The sequence below is a fragment of the Anoplopoma fimbria genome, chromosome 10 (genome assembly GCF_027596085.1).
Source record: "Anoplopoma fimbria isolate UVic2021 breed Golden Eagle Sablefish chromosome 10, Afim_UVic_2022, whole genome shotgun sequence".
Taxonomy (NCBI): Eukaryota; Metazoa; Chordata; class Actinopteri; order Perciformes; family Anoplopomatidae; genus Anoplopoma; species Anoplopoma fimbria.
In genome coordinates, this window is record NC_072458.1 from 9,184,623 (window position 1) to 9,206,825 (window position 22,203).

At 42.0% G+C, this 22,203-nt stretch overlaps 1 protein-coding gene across 1 annotated transcript; it reads left to right on the forward strand.

Annotated features, from left to right (window-relative positions):
- The first annotated feature begins 749 nt into the window (after positions 1-749).
- Positions 750-20,365, forward strand: LOC129097102 (TGF-beta receptor type-2-like). The gene is made up of 7 exons (XM_054605832.1): positions 750-1,077; positions 3,975-4,116; positions 4,931-5,121; positions 9,104-9,879; positions 10,687-10,828; positions 17,566-17,690; positions 19,174-20,365. Exons 1-7 carry the CDS (start codon positions 1,005-1,007, stop codon positions 19,351-19,353), a joined length of 1,629 nt encoding a protein of 542 aa, XP_054461807.1. The 5' UTR covers positions 750-1,004; the 3' UTR covers positions 19,354-20,365.
- Positions 20,366-22,203: the final 1,838 nt, after the last annotated feature.

Consider the following 22,203-nt stretch of genomic DNA (forward strand, 5'->3'; position numbering starts at 1 on the left):
ATGAGTCTCAGGCAAGTTCTGAAGATATAAGCAGCGTCTTATACGCTAAGAACAGGCTCAACGAGCAAAGCAGCACAAGAGCTGTGGAAACCGGAGGTGTAAAGGAGGAGTAGGCGTCCTGTGTGGAGAGTTATAAGCTCCGGGGTCACAGGGTCAAGACAGAAAGCTGACATCACGACTGAAGTATGCAGAGCAAAAAACACATGTCGGCAAAGCCCGGCAATAGTCGGGTAATTTATGGGTGTCATAGCGGACTTAACCTCTGTGTGTCTTCAATAAAAACGAACACCAGAGATATGGAGTGACTCTCGCCACTTCTCATGTCATCTCAGATTAACTGTGAGCCTGGAACACCTCCAGAAAAACAGGGGAATGTAATTTAGTGACTTTGAACAGGCACCTAAACGCGTTTAGTGTTTAAGACTAAAATTAAATTAAATGTGAGCAGAACCAAGAAGTTTTCTTTCGAGAATTGACAGCTCTAAATAAGATCTATAGAGTGTGACTGCTCTGAAGTAAATAAGGGTGTTTTTGCATTTGCTCGTAGCCTTTAGGTGAAGCTTCTGGTTAAGCTATTTCAGAGTATGTCATTTCAAGTCTTGCTCTGCAGGGTTTCAGCCTCTTAATGACATGGTTTCAAGACTTTGTGAGCCACATGAGCATGACTGAGAAGTAGTAGAAGAAGAAGAAGAAGAAGAAGAAGAAGAAGAAGAAGAAGAAGAAGAAGAAGAAGAAGAAGAAGAAAAAAAAAAAAAAAACTGTCCAACCCCTCTGAAGATTTCCTGTTTCATGAAAGTGCACATACTGTGTGAGTCATATAGGGCAAGTCCTGCCTGGTGTGTTTACTCTGCTGCTTCTACCCGGAGCTGTGAAGGCGTTTTTTTGGAGGGGGTGGTGGAAGCAACAGGCGGACCGAAGAGAGTCGGCGTACTCTGGATATTAACCCCGGTGTCAAGGCTTCGCTTAATTAATGATAAAGAGGGGAGTGTATAGTCCGTCTCTAAATGGAGCTTCTTCGGTTTTCCGCTTTTTGGTGTGGAGCGATACTCTTTGGTAGTATTCAGCTCGAGGAGGCGGGTGAGTTGAACTTTTTTTACTTCGAGAAAAGTTGTCGGAGACGCGGCTGCGTTTTCCGCACAGCTGCGGGGGGATCCGTGATGCGTCAGTGTGCGCTAAGAAGTGGCTGATTTGGGGGAAATCTGACAAACTATACTCACTGTCGTTTACACGGGTGTGCTTTACACGGGCCTGTAGTAGCCTACACTTTACATCGCTTTTAATAACAAAAAGTCAAATTCATTTAATAAAAACAACAGAAACTCCAAAAGTACGCAGGTTATCCAGACTTAAGTGCCATATATATATATATATATATATATATATATATATATATATATATATATATATATTATATATATATCAACGAGCAGTGTATGTACTTACTAACATGTCTGCTATTTCTGTGTCGTACTGACGATAGAGAAGAAGTAAATACATTTCTGTTTACACCGATAACCTTTAGTGTGTTAACCTAGCTGTTCACTGTGAATGCTACACTGTGTTAAAGGACGTCACCTGTTACAAGTCACAGCCTTAATAGCCCCCCTCTCCCTCAGATGGGTTATCTCCATCTTTCTTTGCTATCTGGTCCAGCAGCCCCCCGAGGAAGACAACGTTTTACCTTCATCTGTCTCAGACTCAGTCCCAGCGGCACCAAGTGGCTTTGGCTGCTTCTAATCCTCTTTCCCCCCGTTCTCTGCAATTATATGTAGCCCTGGGTGACAATTACTAGCATTCATCCCTTCCATTGCCCGCCTCCTGGGTTTAAATGACATGCTCTTTCAGAGGAGTTGCTCTAATGATATAATTACTCCGGCTCAACCACCTTCCCACCACTGAGCACTCAGGCATGGTCTATCCCCCCTCAGTGCTGATTTACTTCAAAACACCCCGCCAGCCCGCCAGGCAAAGTTCCAAATTGCTCTGTCAAGAAGTTTAGTCTGGAGTTCAAGTATAATATTTTGATGCTTTTTCTTTTTTTTTTTTATTATTTGTGTGAGAGTCTCCCAGTAAAGGCCAGAAAGCAATACCAGTCTGCAATATCCTGCTAGAACTCCTGTGAAAGTATATCACGCTGGCACAGAAACAGGAAGCTGTCGATGTACACTGCTCTAGATTTGCTGCTCTTTCACGCTGCAGGTTGTAGAGTGTTTATGCTGCTTGCGAGCTGCAGGTCCAACCCCCTCCCCTGCAGAATGGGTTGAAATGGCACAGTGGGCTTTTTGTGCAAGGTCAAGAGCGTTTTCATCACACACCTTTCCCTCGAGTCGGTGTGAAGTCACAGAGTGAAACGGATGCTGGACAGACTTGTTCACTGTCTTCTGTCAACAGTCTGCTTTCGCTTACACTTCCCCAGTCAAAAACGTTGGAGGTCATGTGATCAAAGTCTTGTCAATGCCATCTTTACACAACTGGCTACACGTTTCAGTTACTTCACGCACATTTATTTACAATGCTTCTTCCGGGGGTAATTTTCAAACTACAGCATGTAGAAGTTAACCCACTTTCTCTCTGGGTTTGGTCACGAGTGGTGTTACCTGATGCATGGAACCGGTGGGACTTCCTGTGGAAGTCTAAAAACAGTCGACCTGTGGTTATGTGGTTTCATTATAGCAGCACTGTCACACATTTCTTGTCTCCTCCTCCTCATTTGTTGGGATTTGGCTATTTTGATTTCAGTTTATCTTTCAGGACTCTTAAGCTCTGGAAGGAGTACACACTTAGTCTTTCACTCTCTCCCGCTCTGTTTACTCAATAGACTCACAGCGAGTGGCCTAACTCCATCGTACCACTTGAGACTACATTGTGTGCACTTGTACAAACTCACCACAAAATAGTCTGTGAGACACATTTTTCCCTGAGGATGCTTCAACCACTGGTGTTAGATTAATCCTGGGAAAATTGGAATATCCTCTTTTAGGATTATTTCCAACTCTTAAGGCCACAAGATCCACTTTCCACTCATACTTAATGTGTGGCTGAGAGTACTCCCTCTGGTTAAAAGCAAAATCGCAGCAGATAGGAGACATTGTTCACCATTCTTGCTGCTCCATCTCTCTATTCTGTGCCAAACAGAGGCATCTTACCTGACTGATTTCTAATCACTAATAGCCTCTAAATGAAAGGACAGACCGCAGACTGTGGTCAAAGAGCTTCTGTACTAATACAAACACTCGCCAACCTGTACACCCACCCATATCTTTCTCTCTCCAAACATATAGAGACCACAATTCATAATACCGTTTTTTTTTTTTTTTTTTTTTATCATTATGAACAGAGTTGGCACCACACCTCTCTAGACGGGGCGCCGACTCATCGGCTCTACAAATTAGAGACTCCTCAGCGAGGAGATGCATCCGTGTTTCCTTTGTTTGTTATTCTTGCCTGTCTGGCAGTTGTCTCCTTAGATGATTATCAAACCCACAGGCACTCAATACACACTCCTGTCTGTCTCACTGACATGGGTCTGCCTGCCGGCAAAATCAAGTCTGAACAAGACCAAAGGAGGTGGATGCCACCGTGCGCTGCCCTTATTATTCCGACTTCACAGGAAAAAAATCTGCCCATCCCCCTAGGATGAAATAGTTTGGATTTTCCAATGTTTTGGTTGAAAATCTGCATCTACTTATCAGCAAATTCCAAAAGACACCCACCCTTTAATTATATTTGAACTTTTCTTGCTTTTCATGCTGATAAATATCATGTATATTCATGTTATAGATCATCATGACTGTGTTTTGCATTTCTGAGTTGTCTGTTTTTTCCTTTTTAATGTCAAATGCAGCCTAGTCAACCCAATATCATATTAGAAAATGAGCTTGTGTTTTTTGGTTTTTACAGCATCGACTGACCCTTTTTTGTGTACTCAACTCACTGTCCTTCCTCTCTCACATCTCCTTTTTTTTTTTTTCCAGGAGCCAAACAAATAAAGCCAAGAAGGCTGTGCAAGTTCTGTGATGTGCGGGCCACCAGCTGCACAAGTAAAGGGAGCTGCAAGGCCGAGTGTGAAATCACCTCCATCTGCCCCAACGACGAAGATGTGTGTGTCAGTGTCTGGTAAGTGGCCACTCATCTAAACTCACATTTCTCTACGAATAAAAGCCAGGGTTATAGTTGAGTGAAGTTAAAGTCAAAAGAGCATTTAACATATTCACCTCTTGGGTCATACTACATGTACAATGAATACTCTTTTAATAATCAGTCCGGGCATTATTTACTTCCATTATGTCCTCCTTTACGTGACGCTTGCCTTTGAACACTTTGTCAGTCAGCATTCTGGTGAGGTTCCCAAACATCCATCATGCAGCAGCAAGTCTGACTCCGAACGTGAGAAGCAGGAGGAAGCAGATTTGTGTTTTTGTTAAAAGCTTAAGGCTGTGCCGCTGTTTCTCATTATATTGGCGATGTTGCAGGCATTCTCTGAGCTGAGGTCAGCAGAAAGCTAATGGCACATGGAAAGCAGCACCTCTTTAAAACGTTCTTCCTAGCTGGCCGGCCCAACGCTGCCCAGTAGGGAAGCAACATTGAAATGCATATTTCTGCAAGTTCAGGGGTTTTCTTGTTTCCTGTTTGTAATGGTATTCCAAGAATGTGAATGTGACCTCTGTATTGCAGTCATTTACATAATGTTGAGAACGTGGAATGCTTCAAGAGACAAATATCCCATTTACAGTTACCACTTTATCACTGTGCTGCTTAAAAATCGTAATATTTGCACATCTGCAGACCTGCCGTCATTGCCTTGTTACATGATAATACAGATCTCTGAAAAGGGGACTTCATTGCAAAAAAGATTAAGCATGGACTACAAATCAAACTTCATCCAGTAACTAGCAGTATTTTCTGTGTATGTGTTTGTTCTCTTTCCAAGGAGGAACAAAGATGACAATATCACCATTGATACAGTCTGCCACGTGCGGTCTCAGAAGCTGCATGGCCTGGTCCTGGAGGATTACAACAACAGCAAATGTGAGATGAAAGAAATAAAGGGCATGGGCTCAGAGTTCTTCATCTGTTCCTGCTCTGAGGACGAGTGCAATGAGATCATCTTCTTTAACTCCTGTAAGTTAAGACACAATTATTTCGCCCACTAATCCTTTATTTTTGAACCACACTTGAGCTTAGTGAGTTTCTTTAACCCACGTGTTTTGTTTTCGATTGTGCCTTTTAAGAATATATACTGTATAATGCTCATTTTCAGGTTCATACTTGTTCTTTTGGTTCCTACTCGAAGATGTTTACATGCTTTGATGTAAAAAAACAAAACACTATTTTTCTCATACTGTCTGTTTGAATATACTTGTAATTACTCTCCGTTTGAAACGCTTAGTTTTAGTCTCTCTCTCTCTCTCTCTCTCTTTAATCCCTCCCTCCGAAAAAGTCATGTCTGCTCTGATTGGCTTGCGAGAAAATATGGTGCACCTTTGCATAAGTAGTTCTCAAGCTGTGGGTGGAGAAACTCTGATGTGTGGCGGCATATTCTTATGAGCCTGCATGTGACATAATAAGAGGAGCCACATCTAAAAGGCTTGTTGAATCACATGTTACTTTCAACCCACAAAAAAATGACTTGTGGGTTGTCTAATTTCACAGTTTGGGGTTAGTACGCACTCCAGATACTCACATGCAGTTTTTCATAATATGTCCCCTTTAATGTTTCATAAATTGAATTGACCAAGAAACCTTTCTCCCTAAAATTCAATGAATACATCATTATTTTTGCTTGTCTGCTTTCCAGCAGAGATTTAGTTGAGATGGTTAATACCATCATGTCTCAACATTAAATATGGAGCTACAGCAACTTGGCATTAAGACTGGAGCATGTGAAGTTAACGTAGCTAAGCCAAATTGCTGCTGTCTGGCCTTACATTGAACAGTCATGAGAGTCGTATTGCTCTTCTCATCTAACACTGGGTCACAAAAAAAGTGTTTTTCTCACAATTTTGACTCCTACTTCTTTAAGTGCAAAGTTACATAAGTTCGTTATGGGTCCATCTCTAGCATTCTTTCACAGTGGAGCAATAGTCCAGTAACACTGTTTAATGTATGTTAAAATGGGACTCTTTGGTTCCTACATCTGTGCAGCATAACATGGTAACGTCATAGTCCTGGCGGGCCGAGCGGTATTATGCCAGCTTCTATCAGCTTGTCATGTAAGACGTCACGCATGAATGCAAACACGTGTGCTCTGTAGCGCTCTCCAGATACATGATTACAAACAGGTTTGGGAGACATTAGCTTGTAGAATCCAGATACACCACCGGCCCTGGAATCAGATGTATTTTGACTACAGCATCCAGGCAATAATAACACGGAGGTACACTTCTGAGACCTGGCTCTGCACAGAGAGCCAAATTGAAAGCATCTGCACAGTGCAAACCACGTAATGGAAATACATTAGCTTACTGTCGAGGATGTCTGTGCACTGTCTGTGACTAACATGGGACGGTGTAGCTAAGAACCACAAAGGAACAATGCCAGTAAATGAGGGTGAATGTACCTCTTCTAGTGACCAATGACCTGCTGTACAAAAACAGATTTTCTGGCTAAGCCTTGACTTACTCTTTTTCCCATAACTGAAGGAAACCTCTAGGAAAGCCATTACTTAAGTCACAGGAAATTCTAAATTGTTTGTCACATACCAGTTTAAATACCTCAGAGTTGCCATGGTAACAGCGAACCCTCTTTGCACACCACTGCTGCCCTGACAAGTGGGCCAAAGGTGTTTTTAACAGAACCAGAAATACATTTACACAAACTATTGGAAATGTAAAGAAGAATGCTAACTAAAAGAGAACTAACTTGGAGCTTGGATATAGTAAACTTAGCTTAGCCTAAAGTAATAAAAATCGAAATAGCTCTCTTCAAAAGTAACAAAGTCCATCTGCCAGTACATCTAAAGTGTAAAAATATAAATTAAAAGTTTCTCCTTGGGGCTATGTGCCAGACTATTTCTTGAACGGGAGCAAATGTTTTCTGGAGTCTGAAGTCACTGAGCTTTATTTTTTGTTAGATATTTAGTTACCTTTGGACAGAGCCAGGCTAGCTGTTTCCCTCCGTTTCCAGTCTTTATGCTAAGCTAATTGTTGCTTGTCTCCAACTTCATACTAAACTGACAAATGAGCGCCGTGTACCAATCTCTCTAACTCTGGGCAAAACGGAAAACTTTTCCTTTAATTAATTACTTCACTTAACAAAAATTGCTTCAGAGCAAAAACATTCAACTCAAAGAATATCTTAATGTAAGATGTTTGAACCAGCTGGTTGCATTTCTCCAAATTTAAGATTAAGATTATTTGTAATTCACTAGTTTTGCCACTGATGGAATATTTTCCTTTTTAAAAGGAATACTTCAGCCCCAAAATGACCATTTGTATACCAATTTCTCACCCCATGTAACCTTGAATACATGTAAACAGATGTTTTGACATAGTTTTCTGTTGTTAAACCTTCCCTGATTTACTTAAAATAATCAAAAAACTCTGTTTGAATCTTCGTCCACAGTGGACGAATGCGAGAAAGTTCTTGAGTTCTCTTCAAGAATTCAAGGTAAAACGGGGTTATTATTATTGAAATGGTCATTTTTGGAGTGAAGTATACCTTTTTGAGTGAGGGTTTTGGCCAAAGCTGAGAGAGTCCGCAAGGCACAGTGACAGGTTTGTTTCTCACTCTAGGAAAATAAAAACAAACTGCTGGCTGGGGCCAGGTTGAGGATTTCAGACATGTGGTTTCCTGTTTAGGAAAAAAAAAAGAAAGAATCAGAGTGATGACTGGGTAGTCTGCTAGAAGCCTTCCCCATTTGCCATCCCCCCCTTGTTTCAACCAAACACAGCTCCTCAGATCTTCACTTATCAGGTCTTCTGCAAAATGGGGAAAATGTGAGTTTATTTCTGCTTTGAAGCCTTTGCTGTATCACATTTTGAAACCAAAATTAAAGCCAGTGGTTGCTGCTTATTGTTGTATATTTAGGAAAGTTGTGTGGCAGGCAGTTTAGCATCTTTACAATATAAATTATTTAAATTTAGAACTCATCAGACTGTGGACCATTTGGGTGTCTGGTGATATAGTTTTTATAGGCCTGTTTATGACTGCAGCTTCAAAAACTGGACCATAAACACAGCACAAGCATAAACTTTCACTGTTTGCCAAAACCATAGCAGCTCCCAGACACACAAATTATAAGAATACTATAAAGAGACACAATATGTGGTTGACTGGGTCAGGGTTTGGAGCACTTTGCCTCTGTGGCCCAAACTCTAACTTTAGCTTTCTGATGCTTATAGACATTCCACTGGGACGGCTCAGGTTCCTCTGCTGCTCTTGAGAGTATTACTTTACTCTTACATAAGATGCTGAGACAGAGACAGAGCTCGAGATGGATTGCTTTTGTATTTTGGAAGACAAATTGGTTAATGGAAATGCTTATTCTATAAAAAGCAAAAGTGGAAAAAAAATAGTTTTAAAACATCACACCGAGAAGAGAGAATAATGAAGTCTCACAATTTTAAAACCTATTTTGAACTAAACCACTGGTTGACAAAATAACCTCCGTATGGTTGCTTTTCTGGAGCTTTTTATCACATTGCATGATCTTGATCAGCAGGTGGAGTTTGCCCAGTGGTCATGAAATTGTTGGTATTTCCTTTTTCTTTTAGAATGTATGTTGCATATTAAGATCATATGTTAAACAAAGATCCAAAAGAGCTACTAAACAGAATTTGAGATTGAGATCATTGCGTTAACTGTTGGTTTTCAAGGTCAAGAATGAATTGTGAAGCCTCCATCCATTGTTTTGGGACACTTAGAAGCAGATTAATAAAGCTTTAAACACAACATTTACGGATTATCACTTGTATGATGCCAACCAGCAGCTCTGTAGCCCTGAGTTGGGGGATACTTATGTGTTAATGTCAATTACAGTGTTTTTTTTGTTTTTGTTTTTTATTCTTAATGTAAAAATGTAATAGATGAGCACAGCTTTTAACTCATCTATAGGAATGTGGGTGTCTTCCTCATCTTAATCCTTTGGCTTTTGTCCTCTCAGACATGGATTCCCAGGTGGTGGCGGTCATCTTAGTGAGCCTGGTGCCTCTGCTGGTTATGGCTGTCTTTGTCATCACCTCCTTCTACTGTTATCGGGTCTACCGCCAGCGGCAAGCCAGCTCCAAGCGCAGGAGGGGTCGTCCTCTGGACTTCAGCGACGCTCACGCCATCATGATTGACGACGAGGGCTCCGACAGCAGCTCCACGCACGCCAACAACCTCAACCACAACACGGAGCTGCTGCCCATCGAGCTGGACGTCCAGGTGGGAAAGGGACGCTTCGCAGAAGTTTACAAAGCCAAGCTGAAGCAGGGCTCCTCTGTCGGCGAGGAGCAGGGCTTCGAGACGGTGGCCATTAAGATTTTCCAGTACGAGGAGTACGCCTCCTGGAAGAACGAGAAGGAAATCTTCTCAGACGCCGACTTGAGACACGAGAACGTGCTTCACTTCCTGACGGCAGAGGACAGAAAGGCTCAGAGGCAGTGCTGGCTGATCACGGCCTACCAGCCACGAGGGAACCTCCAGGAGTTCTTGATCCACCACATCGTCAGCTGGCACGACCTGTGGCTGCTGGGGGGTTCGCTGGCGCAGGGAGTGGCGCACCTTCACAGTGACCACACCCTCTGCGGTCGCTACAAGGTGCCTATCGCGCACAGGGACATTAAGAGCTCCAACATTCTCGTGAAAAGCGACCTGACCTGCTGCCTGTGTGACTTCGGCCTCGCCCTCCGCCTGGACAATGCTCTGTCTGTGGATGAGCTGGCCAACAGTGGACAGGTAAAGGCTTCTAATCATAAATTTTAGGGGTTTATTTGGTTTAACCTTTTTTTTTTTTGATCCCCTCAGAGATTTAAAAAGAAAATCCTCTCCTGTTATAATTTGCGTTTACGGCCCAGACACTGGCCATTCCAAGCCCTGCCATATATTTCTTTGACGATATTTATCAGACCTTGAACAGAGCCTCACGATCAATCAAATTTTTCATTCCTGGCCGTCATCACACAGGGAGGGACACCATCTCTAAATATTTGGCACCCTCTATATCTTGGCCCCAGATGGATAGCGCTGATAGAAAAGAAATCATGTTGTAAGTGCTCTGAGGTGGGCGCTCCATAATATTCACAAGAAAAACAGGCTTGATTGATTCTTAATGGACTCATTGTGCTGATGTAATAGGCCAGAGTCATATTAGACTCTGTTATGAAAATGACTCATTATAAAAAGGGCCTCACCCCACGCTGCACAGCACACCTAATGCATTGTAAAGCCCTTAATGCATTTTGAGGAAGCGCCAGTGAACACAATTTCCAAGTTGGTAATTAATGTGGAAACAAGAGACGTGTTGTCGAGCTCAGAGCTACCTTTTTGTTTTTCCAATTATTTTATACATCAAGCATGTTTTGATTCAGATGAATATGATGTGATGACTTACTACAGCACCCAATTACCCCCCTTGATTTATGTAGGAAAATAACTCTTGCTGCTCAGATGCTCTCGCCGGGCTTTTTTTTTATTGAACAACTCCTCTGTGGCATCATGGACTTTAATGACATTGCAATCTTTTTTCACCCTGTCTTTTCTCAGGTGGGCACAGCCAGGTACATGGCCCCAGAGGTATTGGAGTCCAGAATCAACCTGGAAAACATTGAGTCTTTCAAGCAGGCCGATGTTTACTCCATGGCTCTTGTGCTGTGGGAGATCATCTCCAGGTGCAGCGCAATTGGAGGTAAGATTAATCAGACACCCATGTTTGTAAGATGAAGTGTTGCTGGTATTGTCTCCTCTAAAGCAAAATGTCGAACTGTTCCTTTAATTATATTCCACTCCGCTGCCCACAGCACCATCCTCTGAGTGTTTTTTTGTGTGCATTTATCATGATCAATTGTGTTTTGTGGACTCCTGCTTTAAACATGATACAGTAGCATGGTACCCTCACTGCGCACACAGCAAACATCACATGTGACCTTTAGTTAATAATAGACATAACCACGTTTTCCTTGGAAAATTAAAGATTAGCCCGGGCCGCTGAGTTTAAAGGAAATCAATAGAAGCACTGATTGATGAAATCTCCTGCGAGGGCTGTAAATATCCTCCAAAATACTAAGGAATATTGCTTGACCTCTAAGGAGAACGAGCACATTGAAGGCTCTACCAAATCAGGGAGCTCGGTGACAAACTCCAAGTTCACCTACCAGACGTGTGACACTGTGTGTCTTCCACGACCCATTTATCACTGTGGGAAGAAAATCCAAAAGTCTCAAACACACAATCCATCTTGGGGACGTCTCAAGGATCAGCCTTCACTTTACTAATGTACCGTTACTTGTGTTTGTCATTCTGTAGCAAAAACAAGGCCAGGATATGTGCAAATAATAGAAACGGCCGATTATCTGAAGGCGAACCACGAGGCAGTATTTCATGTCGACACTCAAGTCGTTTGTTTTCACTTCCCTTCAGTGTCTCTGTGGTCCGGTTTGTTTCTGTTTCTGCTCCTGTCTCCATTGTGTCAGAGCGGTGATTGAAAGCCCAGTTCGGGCATGAGCGCTTCTACTTTGGCGTTTTCCTGTTTTGCCCCCACGACCACCCCACGGGGGCCCTCCTTAAAGCGTATCGCACAGTTGCGCTGCCCTAGAGTCCTCTGAAGTAAAAACATGGCAGAGTGACCCACAGTCCCCCTTTGCTTTTCTTTCCCAGCAGCAGGAATATATATATGTGCCCTGTGGGTACACCTTTTTGAAAAGAAAATAGACTATTTCCTGTTTTGCAAAGAACACAGCCCCCGAAGCAAACTGTTCTTAGACTGAAGTTGTAAGTATGGATGTCTCCCTTATATGAGGATGTTTTGTGGCTAGTGTCTCTTGAGAGCGGTGCAGACAGGATACATGTCGGTAGAGACGGACTAAACGAATCCAGGCGAAGTTAGTGTGGCTTCTCGTGGTTTTCCTCCTGAGGGATTTGAGGGACAACAGCTTTATTCATCCAATTCATCCTCCTCCATCCGTTTCATTCATTTATTTCATTCCCTTACTTTGCATTTTTTATAGATCTAGAAAAACAGGAACACAGCAGCACACATTATTTCAGACCCTCTTTAAATATTTTTCTTAGTGTCCCTACCCATAAAAGTTCTGCTCAGTTTGTTGTCTATTTCTTTCTACCACTGGGCTGGTGAAGCAGCAGTTAATCACCCTCCCACTGCACCGAATCAATACAGACAGCTATCCAGCTTTACTCGTGATGGCATAGACAGACTGGGTGGACAAGCAAGACTAGATTTACTGGAGGGATGGGAAGCAGAGGGGAAACCGTCCCACCAATCTAACAGAATGGTGACAAACAATAGAAGCAGCTGGAATAATGCATGTGTTCCTCTGTTTATCTCTTTCCACGATCCACCCGCTACCTTAGACAATCAGAGGGGTGAAATCTGTAGTTCATTAAGGCCAAAACCAGGCTTAGGGAGTAACAGATTAATGGAACTGCATCAGTCTCTCACATGCACCTGCATAAACAGGGCGGTCAATCTAACAGCACCGTAAATTACATTTCCACAATAACACATAATCATATTTTGGTTAAAACCCTAGATATTTGCATATAGGTTAATTTGATTTACTTAAATGGGTTCAGCTGCTGCTCCACATTAAAATCCGGTAACACTGATTTGACAAATGATTTGAGCTGAAGGCAGAACCTTCACTGTACTGTGATGCTGTTCTGCTTGACATTCAAAATGTCTCTTTCTTCTAGTCTTTATTTGCATATTTGCTATTGAGGTAATCGAAAGTAACGAAAGTAATCAGATTATATTACTTTTATATTGTGATACTTGGATAAGTTCACTGGTTCCTTTTTTAACAGGTAATAAGTAATTGTATTGGATAACATTTTTAAAGTAACCCACTCAAACCCAAGGAGATGTTCTCGCGTTGAAACGTTGCACAAACACTGCTGGCCTTCTGCCTTGATTGACCCTGAGAGAGGTGGAAAGAAGAAGAAGCTGCAGAAATGAGATGCAGTAATTTGATTTGGCTCCATTGGCAGCCAAAAATCAAAAACCTCCTTGTGGATGGTATGCTGGCAGAGACATGGTATTGATTTTGCAATCAGAGCGCCATGAGAGTAGAGCTGCTGTGAGTTTCAAGCTTTCCCGCTGCTGGCCTCTTGTTTTTCCTGAAGTTGCCAAATTGTCCCCGGAGGCAGGTGAGTCACTAATGACACCCTGAGAACTCGCCTCTTTTTGAGACAAAATCTGAACACCCGGGCACACACACAGAAATTCAGAGTGACACATCCCAGGGCATCATAATCACGGCCGGGGTGAAGCCCTGGTTTCCTCTAGTCTCTCCGATGCCACCTGCCCTGTGTGTGTCTGTGGAAGACAGATGTCTGCTCAGCGCTCTGCGTCTCAGTGGCAGGCAGCCACGTAGCCACTCTGTCACAGTTCCTGGGGCCTAGTCTGATCCCAGATCTGCCAGGCGAGAAGAACACAGCCGTCTGTCGACAGCGCCAGTCAGCCAGCCATGAGCCATCACCCGGCTTTCTTTATCTTCCAGGACTATGAAGACAGTGAGAGGCAAACAGAGAGATCAACACACCTCTCAGAGAAGGGAAAGCTGGATTCAAGGCCCTTTTTTTTTTCTCTGGCTCTGTTCCCCAAAATGTCTCTCCTGTATAATTTAGCTGGTCCAGATTTAGGGCTTGGAAAGACTATGAGGGCGTACCTCAGGCGGGTGGAGCCACGTAGGGGAATAATAGTGGAGTGGTGTTGAATGTGGAGCTGCCGACGGAGAAATGCCTTCAGTCCCTAGAGGGGGAGAGGTTGGGCTAGAGCGGAGAGGAGGAGAGGTTAGGGCAGCTGCTCTCCAGATGTCAGAACATCAACTCCTCCAGGACTGGAGGGCCTGATGGTCCTGTGTGTGTGTGTGTGTGTGCGTGTGCGCGTGTGCGCGTGTGGTCATGGAGTCTACCATAATACACATTTGAGGACCTATTCAGGATTTCATACCACTTGATGGTGGATGAATTGGGGACAAAATGTGTGTTCCCAATCTTTTATTTCACCGATGTTGCATCCAGCACAAGCTAACATAGTTGTCTTCTTTAATGGTGTTAGGTGAAGCTGAGGGCATGTATCGGCTATAGTTAATGGTAGGGTAAACCTCCAGGGTAAGCCAAAGCCATATGTGAGAAAGTAAGCTCTGCTACACGTTAGCATGCACATACATCTGTACTAAATGACTTTTAACAACCTGTGAGTTACTCAAAACAAGTGTCACAGCCACCGCAGCTAATGAAAACCAGCAGAGGCGGCTGGGACTGGATTAGTCAGGCAGTTGTCGCAGACTCAGACAGACTTTTGGGAAACAGACAATGGTCTTGTGATCACATTACTAATTTATTTCCTGGCATACTCGTTTCTGATCTGTTTTTTTTTTTTGTCTGCATTATTGATGCGTTTAGGTGACAGGATTTCTGTTTTCTTTTTTCCAATATTAATGCATTGTTGAGCGTAATTACACAAAAATAATTAACTCAGAAAGGACAGCAGAACATGAACATCAGATGCTGGTTTTGATTTTGCTCAACTTTGCTGTAATCCTTTAGAATGGTTTGTTTTGTTTGGTAATTTTTGGATTGCTTGTGCAGTTTGACCATTGATATCTTAATCTATAGAGCCATAATCAAAGCAGAATCAGGTCAGCATGTGGCCATTACCCGAAAGACATGAAAGAAGCCATATAGACATAGGAAACATGGCCTACTGTCATAGATTTCCCCAGTCTGCCGTTGTAGCTAAATTTAACAGAATTTCTTTTGGCTGCAGATTCCTAGACAGCTTCTACAGACATGGCTGACAACTGGCATGGAAAGTAGACATTTAGGGTGTTTTTTCATCACTACATGTCAGCTGTTGTGGGAGACATAGTGTAAGTTCCTCATTGTTACTGAGCTGAACTTGTTATAATGCTTTGTAGAAATCTTGTCAATATGCAATATGTGTGACTTTTGCAAACCACAGCATTCCTGGCTCGCCCTGTGTTGTGTTTTCAATAGTTTTTGCTCGTTCAGAGTTTAATTTAAGGTTTGCTTTTAGAGCAGGATTGGCCAATCTTTCCATCCTGGAATACACACTTTTGTTTGCACAGCAAAGAGCTCAGTAGTATGATTTATATATTTTGGGCCCATTGTTTGGAGATGAACACATAAACATGTTTGCCCAAAGTGGATTTTCAGCCCAAAACAGAGTTAAACACTGCCTCTGACCTGTCAAAACAAAATATTGACATACTGTTGGGTGGGGTTATGTTTTTACCAAACCAGAGCTGGGCAAAAAAAAAAGACGTTTCAGCCTCTGAAAAGAGTCCTGTGTTGCAACGGTCTGTTTAGCAGAAGCCTCCAATTCCTGTCTGCGGGCGTCATACATTTCCTGTGAGCGTCTTTTTAAAATGTTTTGAAAGAGTGAAATGAAACTGATATCTGGTTCATCTTAATAAGTAGTGGATGAGCCATTCTAGTAGCCAACACTTTATCTAACAGTTTTAGATTTATTTTGCATAATAGTCTGTGTGTAAGATGTGTCACTTCACTAGCAGAGACAACGTGTTTTCCTCGTTACTCCAGAGCTCACTAACTCCTGCTGTCGGCACTGCTTTGTAGCAGTCATGTAAACTCCCTGGGCGACATTAACATATGGCAAAAAAAAAATAAATGCTGGACAAATCTGCATGTTGCTTTTCATTCAGTTTATGTTTGCAGCATGTATGTATGAAGAGCAGAGTATACTGTATTATCCACCAGTTAATTGCACAAACGGTAACTGGGATTGCCTTGTATGTGTATTCTTTGAGTATTTGAGAGCCCAAAGGGGGGCAAGTCCAGCTTTAGGTTCATATGCACGCTTAGAAACAAAAAGAAATGATAACTGATGTAACTACAGGAACAGGTTCTACTAAAATTAAATGTAAATGCAATATCTGAATAAAGTAAAATACTCCCACGTTGCAGTAGACTAATAGGCCCTTTACACCACAGCCATTTTGACATGTCATAGCAGGGTAAGCCAAGGTGAAATTGATTTAAATTAATTATGGTCCCATTCTATTTAGTATGTTCCAGTGAGCCAGCTTGCACAATACCAGCACCCTGGCCCACCTAAATGGAGCAGGGCCATAATTAATGTTATTCACTACACCTGTGTTTACCCTGCAATGACTTGTCAAAATGGCTGCTGTGTAAAGGGCCTACAACAAGCAGTTCCGCTGCTATACGCCATATACTGTATATTCTAGCTTAATGACACTAAAAAGCACTTGCAGTACTTCCCTGTAAGAAGTTTCACTGTTACACTGCACATTCGTTTTCATTCCCATAATCATTGTTAGTCATTAGTCATACATTTATGACTTCTTGTTTAAAAACAGTACTTAAGAGTTATTGTGCAACAACACAGCTCGTTTCACTCGTTTGGGTTTAAGCTCCTAGTCAAAGTAACATTGTACTGCAGTTTATGTTCTCTAGAAGTACACATTTGTCTTTCTAACGGGGGAAATTATGAATGACGTTATTGCAGCACATTTGAGGGATCACCGTGTTCAACAACAGTGACGGTCGATTAAAAGCTTTTGAGGCAAAAAATATAAAATAAAGAAGTGGAAATTGTGTAATCTGTTTCTGTTTCTGTTTGAAGGCTTTTGTCTGTCTTTTGTAAATGCGTCCTCTGCTATTTCATGTCCTAGTCGTCCTTTAATTATTGAAAATCCACTTGAACTGTTCCCTTCAAAATTTTCACACGGCCATGTGCCTCATGAGGCTTTCCTTATCTTGGTGGATTCTTTGTACGAGCCCTCTACGCCTCAACGAGATTTTGATTTGTTGTTTAACTCGGAGGAAGCATTAAATTCATGCATTTTCTTTGGAAACTCTTGACCCACCGTTCAGGCGATATCCTCCCCGCCAGTGCTTTGAAATCTTGCCCTGAGTAAACTCAACTGGTAAATTGCTTTTGACAAGCACTCTGGATTTTGTTGTGTAAGAGAGAGCTGACACAAAGCCAGAGCTACGTTGGTGAGATACTTTAAGCCCCCGTTGACGCTGAGGGTAAAAATGTGATAATAATAAGTGTGTCTCTTCAGCAAATCTTCCCCTCGGCCCCCTTCTATCAGCAGCCACTTATTCTTTAGTTTGTGCTGCTTCAGTGCTATTTAAAGTATGCAACCTGCAGTTTTAATTTAGAGCGCACAGTGAATCCTTGGAGCGGTTGTTGTTGATGTGTGCACTGTGGGGCACCGCCATCTGATCTCGTCTCTCTATTCAACAGAGCTGTATCTTTCAGTAGATGTGAATCTGTCGCAAAGTGTATTACTTGTATAAAATAACCAACGCTCACCTGTTTGATAATGTCACAGGCTAATTTTTCTCTTCCTGTTTCTTGTGTGTGTGTGTACGTGTGCGTGAATGCAGAGGTGAAAGAGTACGAGCCACCCTTTGGAAACCTGAGGGAACACCCGTGTGTAGAGAGCATGAAGGACAGTGTCCTCCGAGACAGAGGAAGACCTGAGATCCCCAACAGCTGGATAGACCACACAGTAAGAGGCGTCACACACACACACATCCATGCTGTCCATGGCAAACTGCTGCTGTGTGAAAATACAGTTTTTAGTTGTGACTACGGATAAAACATTTCCGTTGAGCTGACCTGGGCCCATTTACACTGATGTTGTTAAATGTGTTCATGTTGAATTTATGTGCAAAATCCCCTTAAATAATCAAACTGATAAATAAATAAACAAATCCTGTTGGACAAGCTACAAAGTGAAAAAACATTGACAACACATGAGGAAAACAACAACACATAGTCTACCTATGCTCTTTGTACAGTATTTAGTGTTGTTACCGGTACACCAAAACAAAGAAATGTCCATCCATTGTCCTAATATTCTAGATCCAATGAGTAGCATTTAGAGGGATCTATTAGCAGAAATGAAATATACTATTCATAACTATGTTTGCATTTGTGTATAATCACCTGAAACTGAAAGAGTCAATTGGTTTTCTGACTTTAGAATAAGCGTTTTTTAACTACATAGGAACTCTGCCATGTTTCTACAGTAGTCCAGAGCCAACAAGCCAAACACTGGCGTTAGAGAGAGAATTCTGTTTTACGTTACCTGAAGGCTTCTGTAGTTCTCCAACACGCTTGGAAAGGGAGGAATTGAGCAGAGGGGTATTCAGTTGGTTGCAATCTGCAAGCTCACTACTAGATGCCACTAATTACTACACACTAGACCTTTTTAATGTAGCGGTATAAAAGCTGAAGCAGCCGCTGCGTTTGACCAGCCAGCGATGCTTTTTGGACATTTTGTGATGTCGGGCCACAGAGGAAAATTGAAAAAATGACTTGCCAATACTCGCATGCAATGGTGTCTGGAGCTTCTGCCTGCATTTGCTGTGTTAAAACATAGAAAGTCTGCACATTAGTATCATATAAATGTGTGGAACGCAGGAATGATGGCAACTGTGGAGTATAAATAGATAAGTTGCAATGATTAGTTTACATACAGTACGTATTTTGACAATTTTGCTAGAGTCGTGCCTCTCTTCTATTGAAGTACAAGTACCATGTGGAGTTTTTGACCTCCATATTCCTGCCACGGGTTTATCTTTGGTAAACACGGATGTAAATAATGCACAATTTAAAATATTTTAAAGAATCACTTACCACATTTGTTAGACCTGAAGGACACAATGTGTTTTGCTGTTTAACCTAAACGTAAAAATTACTTTTCTTTGTTTATAAGAAAACTCCACAGGGCATCTCTAAGCTTACTTTTTGACTTTGTGACATTTCTGTTTTGTATTGTGAAAAAGGAGTCAAATAGGCCTTAAAACCTTAATGAAAGCAGGATTTATTGCACGCCAGCTGCTTTAGCACTGACACAGATTTACTCACATAAATAAACGTGAACATTCGTCGATGAGCTTCAGGTGATGATATCCTGTCTCAGTCAGACTAGCCGCAGGTCTGTATTATTGACTGATTATATGTGGGCTCCACCGCTCCCCATGCAGGGCATCCAGATGGTGTGCGCCTCCATAGACGAGTGCTGGGACCACGACCCGGAGGCCCGTCTGACAGCCCAGTGTGTTGCAGAGCGCTTCAGCGACATGGAGTACCTGGACAAGCTGTCGGATCGCTCCGACTCAGAGGAGAAGCTCCCCGAGGAAATCTTGATGGTGGATGAGAAGTAAGAGCTCAACAGAAACACTGCCCCCACCAGGGCGGCAGAGGAATTACAGCCAAGCATCTGGGAGCGAGAGAGAGAGAACTTCCAGTGGATGTTCTCCAGTTCGCTATGGGTCCGTCAGAAATGTGTGACGGAGGAGCAAACTGGAAAATCACGCCGATGAAACAGAACTGATACAGAGATGGACTTCTATATACAGATCAGAACCAGAATGAATACAAACAAGTGACTGACTTGATTTGTTTTCTTTTACATGCTTTAAAGACTGGATCAAGTTATAAACAAACAGGGAAATTACATTATTAAGCTTTTTTTAAATCAAATGCTATTTGCACTTTATCAATATCTATGCACACCAAATGATATATATTCAGTGTCTTTTTTTAAATATATTTGACAATACATTTCAGGTATAGGAAATAAAGTGACAGTTGTATTTAGAAAAGAGGGTGAAATGGATCAATGTAATATATTAAGACGGTTAATAACACTAATAACCCACTTATAGTTTCTTGACTGCATACTTAAATGTTTTCGTAGGTTGAATGGTGTCATTGGATATGTCTGCAGGACAGGTGCAAGTAGAATTTCTTGTGGCAAGAAATGGAAATGACCCTGAACTAAAGACAGCAAATCTAGCCTGAAAGGGAAAAAAAGGAAGAGTGTGTGTGTGTGTGTGTGTGTGTGTGTGTGTGTGTGTGTGTGTCTGTGTGTGTGTGTGTGTGTGTGTGTGTGTGTGTGTGTGTGTGTGTGTGTGTGTGTGTGTGTGTGTGTGTGTGTGTGTTTGCGTGAAGAGTCTGAGCTCAGTTGATTAATGAAACCATGAGAATAAAGGGAATAGAGACATTTCTAACTGACTCTAAACAGGATGTTCCAGCTTGCTGCCTATGTATATGCTATAAATGCTGAACTATACATTTTGTGATAGGAAGGGGAATTCTGCTCCCTCTGATTATGATCTATGTAAGTATTTTTTTTACAAAATTGTAAAGCCATAATTAAAAGTGTTACAGGTCTCAGTGTGTCAATCTGGTGTTTTTAATACTATCATACTACTTCATATTTTGACGTTTGGTGCCACTTATTCCCCTAAGGCAGTTATGTGACATGATTGGCAGCGACTGTTGATTTCACATTGGGAACAAACTCAAATCTGACCGGCTTTACACCCCAAAATAAATAGTTTCCGGCTATTGATGCTATCCTACATAAACGCTATACTTAAAGCTCTGTTATGTCTCTCTAACATTAAAAATCAAATGACTCCCTCTTAATGTTGCTAATCCTGTTGATCCTACAGTGAATCTGAAGAAGAAGTCTGAGCAGCTTTATAATACTAAGACACTCCGGCTCTGGCAACCGCCCACATATATAAACATGTGGGCCGTCACCTCCAGCATGCATGTTTAGTTCCGCAGTGGAAGAAGTGTTTATATCCATCATATACTTAACTAAAAGTACTACATTCTTAGCTAAAACACTAGTTTTTGAACAATTTCTTGTCTTCTCCTGTGACTGAGAACTTATATCAAACAATAGTAAAAAAATATATTGCAAGTATTATGTGATACCTGACTAAAGTACGCATTTTAATACACCTTACGCACTATAACTATGCTTTTAGCATGGAGTAATATAAACAAATTTATCACCGGAGAACCCAGCTCCTTGCAGGATGACGAGCTCATTGAAGTCCCGGAGTGATATCGCCCATCAGCTGCTCTCGGGCTCGGAACAGGGAGTTTATGTTCCGGTCCTGATGCTCTGTGACACAAACTTAAATCACTGCAAAGCCGTGGATGTGTGTAAATATCCATCAGTCTGCAATATTGCATCACGCATATATATCTTTATACACAAGAGATTTGCATGTTGGCACGCACACACTGGCATTCACTCATTCATCCTTCATTCATGACATTGAGGCCTCCAAGATGTTTCAAATTTGGGTTGTTATCCAGAAATATGACAAATCTCTCAGACTGTGTGGTCACACTAATTAATGGTGGCAGTTGTCTTTTGATTGACAGACAGTGTCTAATGGTTTGACATTGTGTGTGTGTGTGTGTGTGTGTGTGTGTGTGTGTGTGTGTGTGTGTGTGTGTGTGTGTGTGTGTGTGTGTGTGTGTGTGTGTGTGTGTGTGTTTGTGTGCTGGATGGGGTTCGGGGAGGTTCAGCAGGTCCTCAAAGTGTTTGGCATGGAGTGTGTCTGCAGTGTATGATGCCGGCAGACCTTTGATCCCGAGCCCACAGCTGACTCAGACTGGAATATGCGTCTGTCTGTGGCTCTCTGCCTACCTGTCGATGCTGCTGTACGTCTCTGTCTCTGCCTGTCTGTCTGTGTCTTTCAGGAAGCTGCTTTCAATGTATCCACTTGCTCCCAGAATCTATTTGGCAATACTGTTAAAAAAGAGTGACCACTTAGGCCCAAATCTTTTTCGATTGTGGGCCGTATACAGAAAGACAATAGTTAATGCGTAGTTTTCAACCAGCTGCACTGTAAGAAAAATGTGTGATGGAAAATTCATTCTCTATTAAAATAACTTAGCAACACAACAAAATAATTGACATTGGTGAGCCCAGATATTACAAAAAAGTATTTCTGTATCTTCTGCTCTTAAATTGGATCGAGATTAATAAAATACTTTTCCACTCAAAAACAGGGCACGGCCAAAGAGTAAATCTGTTAAATGAAAACAGACAGAAATGGCCAAATATTGGTTTATCTTCATGGCCTAAGGGCCCACTATAAAGATATTGATGCTAAATATAAAATGTGAATCTGTTCGTCTGATATATGTAAGATGTAACAAACAGAACAGGCAGATGGTAAAATGTGGGTTTCTGTGCCAAG